This window comes from Perognathus longimembris, chromosome 6 (genome assembly GCF_023159225.1).
Source record: "Perognathus longimembris pacificus isolate PPM17 chromosome 6, ASM2315922v1, whole genome shotgun sequence".
NCBI lineage: Eukaryota > Metazoa > Chordata > Mammalia > Rodentia > Heteromyidae > Perognathus > Perognathus longimembris.
Window position 1 is genome coordinate 1,507,581 of NC_063166.1, and position 13,581 is coordinate 1,521,161.

General features: G+C 49.9%; 1 protein-coding gene across 1 annotated transcript in view; it reads left to right on the plus strand.

Moving 5' to 3' along the window:
* Col21a1 (collagen type XXI alpha 1 chain) overlaps positions 1 to 13,581 on the plus strand; it is a 50,244-nt gene that overhangs the window by 28,448 nt on the left and 8,215 nt on the right. The window contains 9 exon segments of the mRNA XM_048347292.1: positions 760 to 813; positions 903 to 956; positions 1,656 to 1,709; positions 6,168 to 6,212; positions 8,003 to 8,056; positions 8,266 to 8,319; positions 10,279 to 10,332; positions 11,836 to 11,907; positions 13,107 to 13,142. Of these exon segments, the coding sequence (XP_048203249.1) occupies positions 760 to 813; positions 903 to 956; positions 1,656 to 1,709; positions 6,168 to 6,212; positions 8,003 to 8,056; positions 8,266 to 8,319; positions 10,279 to 10,332; positions 11,836 to 11,907; positions 13,107 to 13,142 (477 nt within the window).

Here is a 13,581-nt window from a genome sequence, read left to right on the forward strand (position 1 = left end):
CTCTGAGCCCTTTACGGGGGGGGGCTGGCTCTGAGTCCTTTGCAGGGGCTGCATGGGGGGGGGCTGGCTCTGAGCCTTTTATGGGGGGGGCTGGCTCTGAGTCCTTTGCAGAGGGGGCTGGCTCTGAGCCCTTTGCAGGGGGGGGGGCTGGCTCTGAGTCCTTTGCAGGGGCTGCATGGGGGGGGCTGGCTCTGAGCCTTTTACGGGGGGGGGGGGCTGGCTCTGAGTCCTTTGCAGGGGCTGCATGGGGGGGGACTTGCTCTGAGCCCTTTGCAGAGGGGGCTGGCTCTGAGCCCTTTGCAGGGGGGGCTGGCTCTGAGCCCTTTGCAGGGGGGGCTGGCTCTGAGCCCTTTGCAGGGGCTGCATGGGGGGGGGCTGGCTCTGAGCCCTTTGCAGGGGGGGCTGGCTCTGAGCCCTTTGCAGGGGGGGCTGGCTCTGAGCCCTTTGCAGGGCCCGCCCGGCGGTGAGGGAGGGGCGGGGCTGTCGTGGCTGTGGCACAGGCATCAGTACGAGCGGCTTGCGTTGTTGGTCATCGGGAGCCTTGGGCTATGTACAGGGGGCCCCCCCGGCCCTGCAGCTCGCGCCCGTCAGCCTGCCCACGAGGGGGGCTGCGGATGGGAGCGTGCAGAGTTGAGGCCGGTCTGTGAGCGGAGCCGTGGCTCGGTGCTCGGTTCAGCCCCGCGGCCGCTGAGGGGCCACGCGGGGTGGGGGGCCCCCGGCTGCAGGGGGCCCGGTTCCCTATGTCCTCTCTTCCCACAGGGTGCCAAGGGCGACAAGGGCAGCGTGGGATCTCCTGGCCTTCCCGGACGGGCTGTGAGTTCAAAGCTCTCCAGCATTTCACGCCACGTAGAAAGCACAGCCCCTTTCTGTGCGACAACCCAAAACGTGTGTCCTGTTTTCAGGGCGAAGCGGGAAGCGACGGGAAGGACGGGCTCGTGGGCGGCCCTGGAGTCAAGGTATTTCACCACAATAAAGCAGAAAAGACTCCCGTACCCTGCGCGGGCACACGAGAAGAACAGACGGAATGTGGGGGGGGGGAAATGATCCTGTCGTATTGAAGCGAAGCTAAAGAGCTGGGAGCGTGGAAAGCCCGCTCTGACGCGATGGTGAACGGCCTTGCTCGTGTTGAACCCATCGCGTTAGGAATGAGATTCCACAATGATGAGCGCGCGGGCTGATGGGCGTGTTTGGTAGGTTGCAGGCGGGCGTTCTTGGCTCTGCCTTGCTAGAGATGGGGTTCGGTGGGCAGAGGCTCGGCCCTCGCCCTGGGAAGGCCCCCCCCCATTAGCGCCCACCTCCTAGAAGGCAGAGCGGATCCCACAGACTGACCAGTTTGAAAGTGCAAATGAAACCAAAGTGAATGCGATCAGGACCAAACAACACGGCCTACGTGACGTCCTGTTCTCCTAAGAATGACCACCCCGAGCCACGATTACTCGAAACCTGAACTCACCGGTGCAGCTATAAACGGCTGTTGTGCAAGGAGTCACTGTGTGGCTTCGTGACCGGGTTCTTGGCTGACACACGCAACGCAGACGCGAGTTGCGACCTCGCGCTGATGTCCGCCGTGTCTTGATGATAATGAGCCGCTTGCTGTGGGCGCCCATCAGCCTGAACATGGGCTTTTCTTTCTCTTTCCGTCCGGTCATCTCAAGGGAGAGCCAGGGTCCCCCGGCCCCCCGGGACAGGACGGCCCGCGTGGAGAGCCGGTGAGTACCCGTTCACTCCTGCTCCTCAGGGTGGGTCGTGAGACCCCGCGGCCCCTGTGTGTGTCCAGGGACTGCAGGACCGGGGACACGGGGGGAGGTTTCTGTGGAGCACTGTACGGTTGTGAATCTCCACCCTCTGCTCGCGGGAGAAATATGGTGCACGCGGCACCAGTCCCAGCACACACGGGCGTGCCAGCCCGGCGCCGCCCCTGCCGCCGGCCTTCAGTCAACGTCACTTTGTCACGCCTCCATTCACCCCTAGACTGCTACCTGGGCTCATGTCCTCAGTGAAACATGATTTGTGAAGTCCCGAGTGATAAACCCTGGACGCCCGTATCCCTAGCCCGTGTCCTAGTGGACTCGTAACTTCAGATGCGTTCTAGAAGCATAGCCTGCCCCACCTTTCATTCCTGCAGCGCATGGCTGGCGTCTCCACAGCACCTGGTGCCCCTTTAGTCATCGAAGGTGTCTATCATCAGAAGGTTTGCTTCGGGCGTATTGGGGTCAGGAAGTGGAGGCATAGCTAAGTGTATTTGCACTTCTCACAAAGAGTTCAGAACGTAAATATTGAACGCAGCGAGAAAGGAGGCGCCTCTGGGCATGGCTGAGCGAGGCAGAGAGGTCGAACGCCCTCAGAACTTCTCAGGGGGCCCCCGAGTTCTCGCTGGCTGCTCTGTGGCGCCCTGGGCCAGCTCTGCCCAGGCCTGCCCTCGCTGCCAAGCGTGCATTCGAGGTTAGAAGGCAGAAACAAGGATGGGAACGGAAAGCTGTTCATAGCAGGTGCCAAGTTGCTTCACCCTCTGAGTGCCCTTCCCTTCTCTGGATGCAGGGGTCGGGGGTGGGGGTGGGGCCTTCTCTGTGGAGGGGTGTGAGGTTTCCACAGCGAACCTGGGGACACGAGGAGCCTCGCGGGAATGCGGGGTGCTGTTTTCTTGGGGGGACGGTCGTCCTGCCTCTCCGGCCTGGGTGGGTAAGGAATTTCGACCAAGGACGTGGCTAGATTGGTCATGAAAGGGGCAATGGGTGTGGAGGGAAGGCCGGAGAGAGAATGACCGCGAGCGGATGGTGTGAGGGTGGTCAAGGTGTGCAAATGGGTGTGCGAGGAGGGGAGGAGTCTTCGCAGGGCCCAGGGCGGCAGTGCCAGGCCCAGGGTGTCTCGGCTGGGAGGGGGTGAGGCTGCGGGGGGGGGGGGGGAGCCACCCTGGGATTGAGGGACGTGAACTTCATTCGCTGGCCAGCGTGGCGAGGGGACAGGATGACACACGCGTGAGGTTGCTTGTGAGCGGGGCTGTGCGCGGGGATGAACGGAGGGCGTGTGGGGGGGGGCGCGATGGCAGTGGGCACACGCGCGTGCTTGCAGGAAGGGTTCCGTGGTGACTGTTAGGGTTGGTCACTGAGGGCGACAGCGGCACAGTGGAACTTCAGAAGGGATGAATGGGGGAAGAAACCCAGAGAAACGGAGACGTGGAAACACAGGAGGACAGCGAGGGAAAAGGAGCGGAGAGGAGGAAGAGGAGGGAGGAGGCGGGGAGAGGAAGGGGAAGAGAGGGGGAGGGGAGCGGAGCGGAAGGAAGCAGGCACCCAGGCCGAGGGAGAGCAGACGGGGTAAGGCCCCCGATGTGACTGTCCCCCGTGTCAGTCAGGCTCCGACGGTCATTTTCCCATAGAAATCATGTTATGAAGGGAAGAATGGCCAACGGCTTTGTGCAAACTATCGTGTAACGTGACCAGGACACATTTACTTTGAAAAATAATGCTTGTGCAATCCTCTTAATAAAACCCAGAGGAGAGAGGGCAACAGGAGGTGAGGGTCAGAGGAGAGAGGGCAACAGGAGGTGAGGGTCAGAGGAGAGAGGGCAACAGGAGGTGAGGGTCAGAGGAGAGAGGGCAACAGGAGGTGAGGGTCAGAGGAGAGAGGGCAACAGGAGGTGAGGGTCACAGGAGAGAGGGCAACAGGAGGTGAGGGTCAGAGGAGAGAGGGCAACAGGAGGTGAGGGTCAGAGGAGAGAGGGCAACAGGAGGTGAGGGTCAGAGGAGAGAGGGCAACAGGAGGTGAGGGCCTGGGAGGCACCCTGGCGCGGCTTCCTGTTCCTCACGTCTGGCACATGTGTGGGAACCTGTGGGAGTCTGTGTGCATGGGTGTGCGAATGTACAAGCTCATGGGTGTGTGTCCATGTGTGCGTATGCACGGATTTGTGCGTGCGCGCTCGTGTGTGTGTTTGTGTGCGCGTAGGGGTGTTGGTGTGGTGCGTGTTAGGTGGCACAGGGGAACCCCATTGCCGAGTCCCCAGCGCTGGGCCCCCGGGGCAGGGGTGCGGGGTGGTGTGGCCGTGGACGCTCCCGAGACCCTGCAGCCCAGAGCCGCGGCGTCGCAGAGCGAGGCCTGGAGGCCGGCCGACCCCCCCGTGGGCCCGGGAGGCGAGGACCTGCCCGTGTGCCCCCCCCAGGACCGCGGGTGTGTGAGGAGGAGGCGGGCATCTGGCTGTCCTCCCGCAAACGGGAATGCAGGGCTCTGTAGCTCCTGTTATCATCTGCGTCCTGTCAAGAGGGCGCGGTGTCATCTACGGGGCCACCTCAGAAGCCCCCGACCCCCTCGCAGGGGGCAGCCCCCCCCCGTGGGAATATTGGTCTGAAGTGCTTGCAGTGAGTGATTTGGCGCCACTGGGAAGCACCTGTTCCAGTTGCTTGTCCTCCAATGTGGCAGCCAGGAAAAGGATCGGAGCTTGAGTTGGAAGGCCAGGAGCTCTTAGAAGAACGCCTCGAAGCTACCTTCACACGCGCGCTTTTACAGTTCCTGGAACCCCGAACCACGCGGGAGGAAAGTAAAATATCACTTAGGCGGCTGGGAGAAACCATTTGCTGTATGAAGTAGTTGTCGCGAAGTACTTTGGGATTGACAAAGCTGGTAACTTGTAAGACATGTTGAGTGATATTTCTGCTAATATAAATTGGGCAAAGTGTTGTCAATTTCAGATCCATTTGTCAATCTCAGTACATGTATTGGGAGCCCAGGAAGATACTGCTTAAGAAACTCTCGTGAACTAATATATCTGTGAATTGATTTACCTCGTATGGTAATTCCCCATCAACAGTTTCTCATTCTATGTTTACTAGAATTTTTTTTTTCCTGGCTATTCTTTTAGGAGTCTGCACTAGGTGCAAAAAATAATAGGTTTCATGGTAGCATTTTCATTCAAATATATGATGTAGTTTGGTCTTATTTATCCCTGTTACTCTTTCTTCTTCCCTTCCTCTTCTCATTGATCTCCTTATTTCCTTCCTCTTTCCAATGGTTTCTTCTTCTTTCATGTCATGTCTTTTTTTTTTTTTTGTCCTCAGGTTTTTTCAGGGACAAATGATGGGGGCTAACTTCCTTATCTTTTGAATTCTTTACTGGCAATCAATGTAGCTGTATGTGCACAGATGTTAATTATTTCAACCGAGGAGCAGCTTTTGGTTAAGACGAAACACCATCATTTTTGCATTGCATGACAGTGAAACCGCTTTCCTGTTAACACATGTGCTGTATTTTCTAAACTGGACAGAATGAACATTAATTTTCTCTGAATCTGCTGAAGAGAATTTAGAATTTAGAATTGAGCAATGTGTAAGATTTCTCTACATTTCTTTCTGTTTTCAGGCCCAAGTTAGAGCATTGTTTATAATTATACCTAATAGAGAATCATTAGGGAAAGAGAATGTTACATTGTATATAAGAAACTGGGTTCCTAGAGGGTTTCAGTATTCATTTTGGGGGAAATACCCTCATTAATTTTTAGCTAAGGCTGTAAGAGTGTGCAAAACTCCAGAACTTAGAATATTTGATGGTTTTCCTTGCATTGTTCATTGTAATTAATTGAAGGATGTGCTTGAAATTTCTTTCTTACTGAGTCACCTGTGTTGGCCAGAAAGGAGAACCAAGATTTAATATCCTTGCAGTTTTCTCTGCTTTAGAGTCTTTATTTACATTAAGTATTAGTGCATGTGAATAGAATGCTAAATCTATAAAGTTTCTTTTCCAAAATTGGATTAGTATGAATTTCAGTGTTAATCTACTTCAGTGTACCTGACAAAAGTTTTAAGTTACACATTACTTAAAGTTGACACAGCTATACATACCTAAGTATTTTTTTTTTTTTTTTTTTGGCCAGTCCTGGGCCTTGGACTCAGGGCCTGAGCACTGTCCCTGGCTTCTTCCCGCTCAAGGCTAGCACTCTGCCACTTGAGCCACAGCGCCGCTTCTGGCCATTTTCTGTATATGTGGTGCTGGGGAATCGAACCTAGGGCCTCGTGTATCCGAGGCAGGCACTCTTGCCACTAGGCTATATCCCCGGCCCCGATACCTAAGTATTTGACAAGAGCATCTGTGTGTTGCATGAAATTCCAGTTCTTATCGCATCTTCCTCAATGATAGGATCTACAGTTTTCACTTGAAATGAGTTTTATTTATTTTTTTAGGGAATCCCGGGATATCCTGGAAACCAGGGATTAATGGGCCTCAAGGTCAGTATTGGTGGGAGGTGGACGCCGGATGTGGGTCTGGTCCTTGAAAGACCACACATCTTGTCTTCCCATAGAACAGCAGTTGATTCCTCAAATTCAACATTCCATTAGTTCTCATTGTTTTGTTGTTGTTTTATATAGATAGCATTAGTTTAGATCTACATTCCTGTGTGATACTGTAACCACCTTTCTGTCTCATGTACCAAAATGATCCTTCTGAGAATAATCCAGTCCTTCCTGAACTAAATCATTGGCTGTTCCTCTAGTACCATTGTCTGGTCAATAAACTTTCCAGCTTGTGGTTGGCTACAAATTTCCTTATTTTGCACGTACTTTTGAGAATAACCCTGTAGAGTACACCACATAAATAAATAAAAAATGGAAAGGCTGTTATTTCCTCTTATTGATTTTTTTCCATTGCCATTTGTTTCCATTTCTAAGCATAAGAAAATCTGCTGTTATTCCAATCTTTGTTTTGTAAGTGATCTAATCCCTTAAAAAATTTTGGAAGTATTTTGTTTGTTTTTAGGCATCTTCATTTCACAATCTATAAGTACATTTCTCTTTATTCTTCCTCCTGGAAGCTCAGTTTACTTCCTGGCTGTGCTGAAATATTTCTATCTTGAAAAACCCAGCTGTTGTCTTCATATTATCTCTACTCCCTTCTCTCTGTTATCTCTTCATAGAATATTCCATTCCTTCTAATTTTATTCTCTCCAACTCTGAAATACCTTCACATTCTCATGTCTTTGACCCTGTCTTACGTTCCCATTTAAACCTTTGGATATATCTTCTAGTTTGCATATTCTTCTTTCTACTGTCTACTCTGCTGTTTGAACCATCAATGGATTCTGAAACATTTATGTGCAATCATAGTTCTACTTGTACACATTCTAATTTTTAAAACCATCGTTTTAATAGCCCCTTTTCTGTATTTCATTCTTAATAGCGTTTTATGATTCTATTGTTTCAGCTTGTGAAGATCTCATATATGTATTTCTAAATTGTATCTCCAATACTTCCACTCGTACATTGCTGTTCTTATTGACTCTGGGTCTACAGAATCGTATTGTTGATTGTGAGCCCTTCACTCACCACAATGTCTTAATGAGGTCGGAGTTTTGTTGGGCTTAACCGGGGAGTGCACAGCAGGCTCCTGGTAGTCGCGGCACCAGTCCAGCCGCACTCAAGGGGCCTGGATGTCGCTATGCATGGACCCCTTATGTACTCCAACTCTTCTTGGGTCCTGCAGAATTTCTGCCCAGTTCCAAATCCTTGCAGCTTCAACCCAGAGCGTATCTAATTGAAGTAAGGGATCGTTGAATATTTTCTCAGTTGCTGAGAAGACCAGCACTCTCTCACAGAGAATACATTTTACAGGGTTATTTTCAAGATTTAGAGATTCCTGTAGTGGATCTCATTAATCACAATCCCCAAAGTTCAAGTCTAAAGCCATCATAGCTCTTAATGTAATAAATAAGAAAAAATTGCCTTTTCTTAGTGTCACTTCATGAACTGTCTGAGCTACAAGTTCTTCTTTCGATGGAGTTCCAAGTATCATTTCAGGCTTCACAATGAACATTTTGACAATTATTCTGTAGACTTGGGGCCTGAACCTCAAAGGTTTTAGAGCTCCCCTTTTTCTGGCTGTTTCTTACAATAAAGGCAGGGAAGGTAAACTTGGTGAATTAATTGTCGTCAACTCTTCATTCTGCAGTATTTTGGTAGAGAATTCTTTCGAATAATTAATACTATACAATGTTTCATTTTGGTGTGCATTTGGCTTTTAGGGAGACCTTGGGCCCCCAGGACCTCCAGGGAGAGCAGGAGCCCCCGGAATTCCAGTAAGGTTCCTGTCGTTGTCACGAGGGGGGTCGAAATGGTTTATGCGAAGCGTTTGTATTTTGGAGTTCACAGAACTGTTCTACATAGGGCGGTGAGATTTCCCACGCGCCGTGTTTTAATTTAAGGAGTTAATTATGATGGTGAGGATGTGTCACGTGGGTGTGAATATTTTCCGTGTTCTTCTCTAACTGCCCACTTCACAATGTAGGGCCTGATGGGGAGCGGTGGCTCGCCAGGCCAGCCCGGCGCCCCAGGACCGAAGGTAAGCAGGACGGGGCAACGCCATGGAGCGTTGGGGGCTCACGGTGACCCCTCGGAAGTTCAGCCACAAATCCCGCTGCAGTGGTTTTACACGAATGTGGTTTTCCGTCTAGGGACAGTCACTTGCAAGAATGAGCTCGTAGGCAAAGCTTAGCCGGCTAGACAGGCCAACACCAAGCTGGTCAGGCGGAAGCTTGTGAGTGTCCAGAATCCCCCCTCCCAAACGGCCCCAGCCCGCCTGGCTTCTCATGGTGTCTGCGGCGTGTGCAGGAACTCTCCGGAGCTTGGTTCTCCAAGCGCCCACCGGAACATCAGCAGCGAGGACAGGGTGGCTCTTCACTTTCCAGTTCTCTTGCTGATGTGTTTCTTGGGTCAGGAGGATTGTGAATTCAAGGCCAGCCTGGGCTAAGTAGCCAGGCCTTACCTCAATGCAAGCAAGCAAAGTCTGTGCTCAGAGCCTGAGAGTTAGGAGACTCCGGCTGCTCTCCTGGCACTGGGTCCTCGCGGGCCCCTGGCGCACCCTGGCGGCGGTCGACATGTACAGATTTTGCATGAAGCCCCCAGATGACTGGGCTAGCCACAGTCTGGGCTAGCGACAGTTCTGTGTCGAGGCCATGGGTGCTTCCCTTAGTAGCTGGGCCGCCGTGGGCTCTCCCTTGGCTCTGAAATGAGAGCATTCTTGAGAACGTAGCCTACGGTTCCACTGGCTTTCTTATTTAGCCCTCCTGCACTGTTGGCTCGCGCTGAGTTAGCTGGAGGTCCATTAAATCTGCTGGGTTTTCCATAAAAGCCGTTAGAACAATGCATCTGTTCCAGCACCCGCCATTTGGGAAGACGGTGGAGATCTGGCCGGCTGGCCGGCTGGGCGGCTATTGTTTTAAGCGTTGTGATTCACTTTTACAGGAATTCCAATGGTTTATTTTTCATCATCTTGTACTGAGGCAATGATTTTGTTGAAAATAAAGCCACAATGTTAAAATTGTTGTTTTTTTTTAGTCAACTTTTATTGCACTAAGGATTGAACCCAGGGCTATCCACAGGCCTGGTAGTCTTGTCAGGGGAACACTTCTGCATCTCATTGTGCAGTACATTATTTCAAGTGCTGGAAACGTTTCCTGAAAGTGACTAGACAGTGAATATTTTTGCTTTGGGGGTCAGATTGTCTTTATTGCAGCACTGAATCTTGACTTTTGTAGCGCATAGTGGCCGTGGTTAATTTACAAAGCGCATGGCTGTGTTCCAGTAAAACTTGGCTTCAGAGGCGTAAGGTGTGCTGGGTTCAGCCCGTCAGGTCTATCACGGAGTTGTGCATTAGCAGGTTCCTGGGCGTTTCATCAACACCGTTTGTACCTTAAGTTTCTGTCTGTTAAAGAGGACCGTGCTAGAGTCTTACAAAGTTCAAGTGAAGCAATTCCTGATTCATGCTTTTATTAATGCACTTTTCATTGTGCATTTGGAGCTCTCTGCAGTCCCACGTAAAAGGCGAGTCACAACTGCCACAGGGAAGGGAGTGAGCGAGGGCCTGCGGCTGAGGCAGAGCCGCGGAGGGCAGGGCGCCCATGGCGCAGGGTGGAGAGGGCGCCTTGCGGTGCTTCCTAGACTCCTCCGCCCCTCCCCAGTGTCCACACGCACGCCCGTCCCCCAGAGATGCCAGACGTAGACATCAAGCCAAGTGCGAGGCAAGGCCAGCCCAGCAAAAGGTTAGCTGGACAACTGTAAACAAGCTGGACAGGGTGGTGTGTGCCTTTCGTCCCAGCCACACCAGAGGCCAACGCAGGAAGATGGCAGGCCAGGCCAGGAGAGGCAGACACCATGAGACCCTCCCTGAAAAAGAAGGGGAACAAAAGGACTCTGGGCGTGGGCCGAGGGGCAGAGCACCTGCCGAGCCAGCGCAGGCCTTGAGCCTGAGCCTTGGGACTGCGCAGTGAGAAGTGTGTCTAACCCTTCTGATGCCTGGCAGGGGAGCCAAGGGGAGCCTGGACCTCCAGGGAAGGCCGGCGCTTCCGGACTCAAGGTAACCGCGGCTCTGCGCAGCCGCCATGTGCATTCCTGTGGTTCGGAGCAATCGACACACAGTTGTGTTTGTGTTTTCAGAAATAATATCCTAAGAATATCAGAGTCGTGTTTTCAGAAATGATATTATTGGGTAACAAGGACAAACTTTTCTAGAAATAGTAAAGGCTCTATAGAGCACTGACTACTCTTCGTGGTCCAGAGTCCAACTGTCTCAAGTACTGGAAATTGGGGCATCTGAACACATGGTTGGTGTTTATTTCAGTGAGATTTTAAGTTCTCTTTTAGCCTTTACCAGTCTACAGGAAATCAGGAACTCAGTATCCTAAGAGTAGCTGCGCTAAGCAAAGAGGATAATAATGGGCTTCTCCAAATGAGACTTGTCCTGGTTAACTTGGTTTTGGAGAAATGTCAAAACAGAAAGCAAACCCATATGAAGCAGATTCAGGATTATCTTCCATGCCTCACACGTAGATGTCAAATACTGTCAGTGCTTTAAAAAAAGTACTTCAAGCTATGTATGGTTGCAAACACCTGTAAACCAGCACTTGGGAGGCCGAATTGGGAGGATAATGGATTTGAGGCCCACCAGGGCTAGGTGTGGAGTTCCAGGCCAGCTTGAAACACACGGGCCTGTCTCATGCTCTGCAGCCACAATCCTAAATTATTTCAGAAAGGAAAATTCCTAATCCATGATGGGTAGTAGGGAAATTGAGTCCACATCACCCACATAATAGTATTCCCCGCAATGAAAATAGTACAAGAATTTATTTTCAAGACAATAGTGTATATATAATTTACATATAATGTGAACTTGTACAAATTTAAGTTCAAAACATTATTTGTAAAAGTACAAACTTGAATGTCAAATAGGAATTTTGTTACCTAAAATATAGTAAGTCAATACAGCTAAATATTTTTCTGTGATAAAAATCATGTTATAGACATATAATTTCATACAAAGAACTTTACAACATTAATACAATTTGAGATTAAACGACTTAAAATTGTTCAAAGTGAGCAATTTTAATAACTGAAGTATGCATGTCTGTGTGTATAAGTTAAAATCACACCGAAATACATAGAAGAATAAGAACAACAGGTAATGAGATTTTCAATAATTTTATTACTTTTACTTATATTTTTATTACCAAAAGGCCTTAAAAGTAGCAATATGGAAAAAAAAGGCATCTCCAGTGAGGAAAAGTGTTGGTAATACATAAACAGAAAAGGGACTAATGTTGATTATTCTTAATTAAGGATTATCTGCCTCACAGTTGGGGTTATGAAGTAGTACAAAATACCACATTGATACTATGTTTTTAAATGTTGAAGTCTATTAAGAGTTTTGCCCCTGGGAAGGATAGGGGAAAATGCAAAATATATCAGTAGTTTTCCAGTGCACATTTCATTCTCCACAATTTCCAAATGCCAGCCAGCTTTTAACTTGGACTTGGAGGCGTTGGCTGTCCTGTCACCTCGGTGGGACTTTTGTGCCCCACAGGGAGAGTCGGGAACCAGAGGTCCAGCGGGCGAGCCGGGCTACGCAGGACTGCCGGGAATTCAAGGCACGAAGGTACGCTCTGAAAGCCGCCACGGGCTGTGCGTATGCGGTGGCTGTCAGAGTCGGGGCGCTGCTGTAACGCCGCTGCCTTCCATGTCTGTGGAGGGGTTTGTCTCCTAGTTGGCGACGCTGGGAGAGAGGCGTGCAATTAATACTCGTGCAAATTTGGATTTTTTTCAAACCAGTTGATGCAAATGCTCTGACGATTTGTTTTCATTCAAGGTCGGGCACTCATACAAAACCATGAATGCCATCCTTTAGAAAAACTGGAAGAACAATTCTGTCAGGATGGACATTTCCTTTGGGATGTTTGCCCATCGAATGCATAGTTACGCAGCAACTATCACACACGGAAGTCGCCTGGCGATCGGTGTCAGGAGTTGGCAGAGCAGCTGTTGGCGAGGGAGCCGCAGTGTGGCAGGTGGCAGGAGCTAAGCATCCCTTACAGGGGATGCGGAGTGACTCTACCGCAGTGTGTGTTTGGCTTTACCAGGCATATGTTATTCCGAAGTGTGCCATTTAAAGGGCGCTCTGTTTGCTGTAGCCAGTTACCTGTTTCCGTGACGCAGCAGCGTGATGGGGAAGGGGGAAGTGGGCAGAGTGTTGTGGGCGCTTGTCTTGCCTGGTCAGCACTTACCGCAGTGGGCCGGGCCACCGAGGGAGGGAGGGGCCTCTTCGCCCCCTGCCCAGAAATTCGGTCAAACTTACTGTTATGGAATACCATCTTTCCTTCCAAAGCCTGTTTTGAGCACGTGCTCTCTAAAATAGCACTTAATCAATGGTGTCTTTTACTCTGTCATTGTTTCCTATAAACAGTGGCTACTCTTAGCTTAATGGAAGATTTTTAGTTTGATTTTATAAAACAATGTTTGTGGGAAAGTAGCCGTCTCTCATTACTCTGCACAAACCCAGACGGCAGACAACATGGGGAATTGTTATTTCTGGGGACAGAAGTTTAGGAAAATTTACTTTCACATGAAAGAATACAGGAGAGTGGTCTTTGGGACATAATTTTGTCACAGTATGGTTTTGCATTCTTCCCAAATATTGTGTTAGGACTTAGCTCCTGTATATGCAGGCACCTGTGGAATTTGCATGAGATCTTATGTTTTTCTCTGGTACATAGAAACATGAGTCTTTGAGAGAACATGGAATGTGTCAGATAATAATAGTACACACCATCTCTTTTATTTGTCTTTGTTTTTTGGCAGGGGGACAAAGGAAGTCAAGGTGAAAGAGGTATTCAGGTATGTTGGTTTGCTTTTTAAAAATGGTTTTTGGCTTAGAATTAGAATCAGGGCCTTCCTTGTTCTTTCCGTTCTTTAGGTTTAATTTCCAACTTCTTTCTGTTTCACCCTGAATATCTAATGGCTAAATAGGATCTTTCTCCTTTGGTGACTGGACTTCTCGGATGTGAAAACTGACTCCAGGGTTCTTGGTTGTTTCACTGTCATGAAAAACTGGAGAACCACATGATCCGGCAAAATAAGACAAAGATTGAGCTACGTCGTTCTAATGTCTATTTATGCATAAAGAGGATGCATATACATGAAATGATCTGAATGGAAATCCAGTGAAAATATAAGAAGCAGCTAATGTAAAGTGGACAGCCTTCCTGTGGGGCCGCTCCCGTGGCCCCTTCCCGTGGCCCCTTCCCGTGGCTCCTTCCTGTGGGGCCCCTCCCGT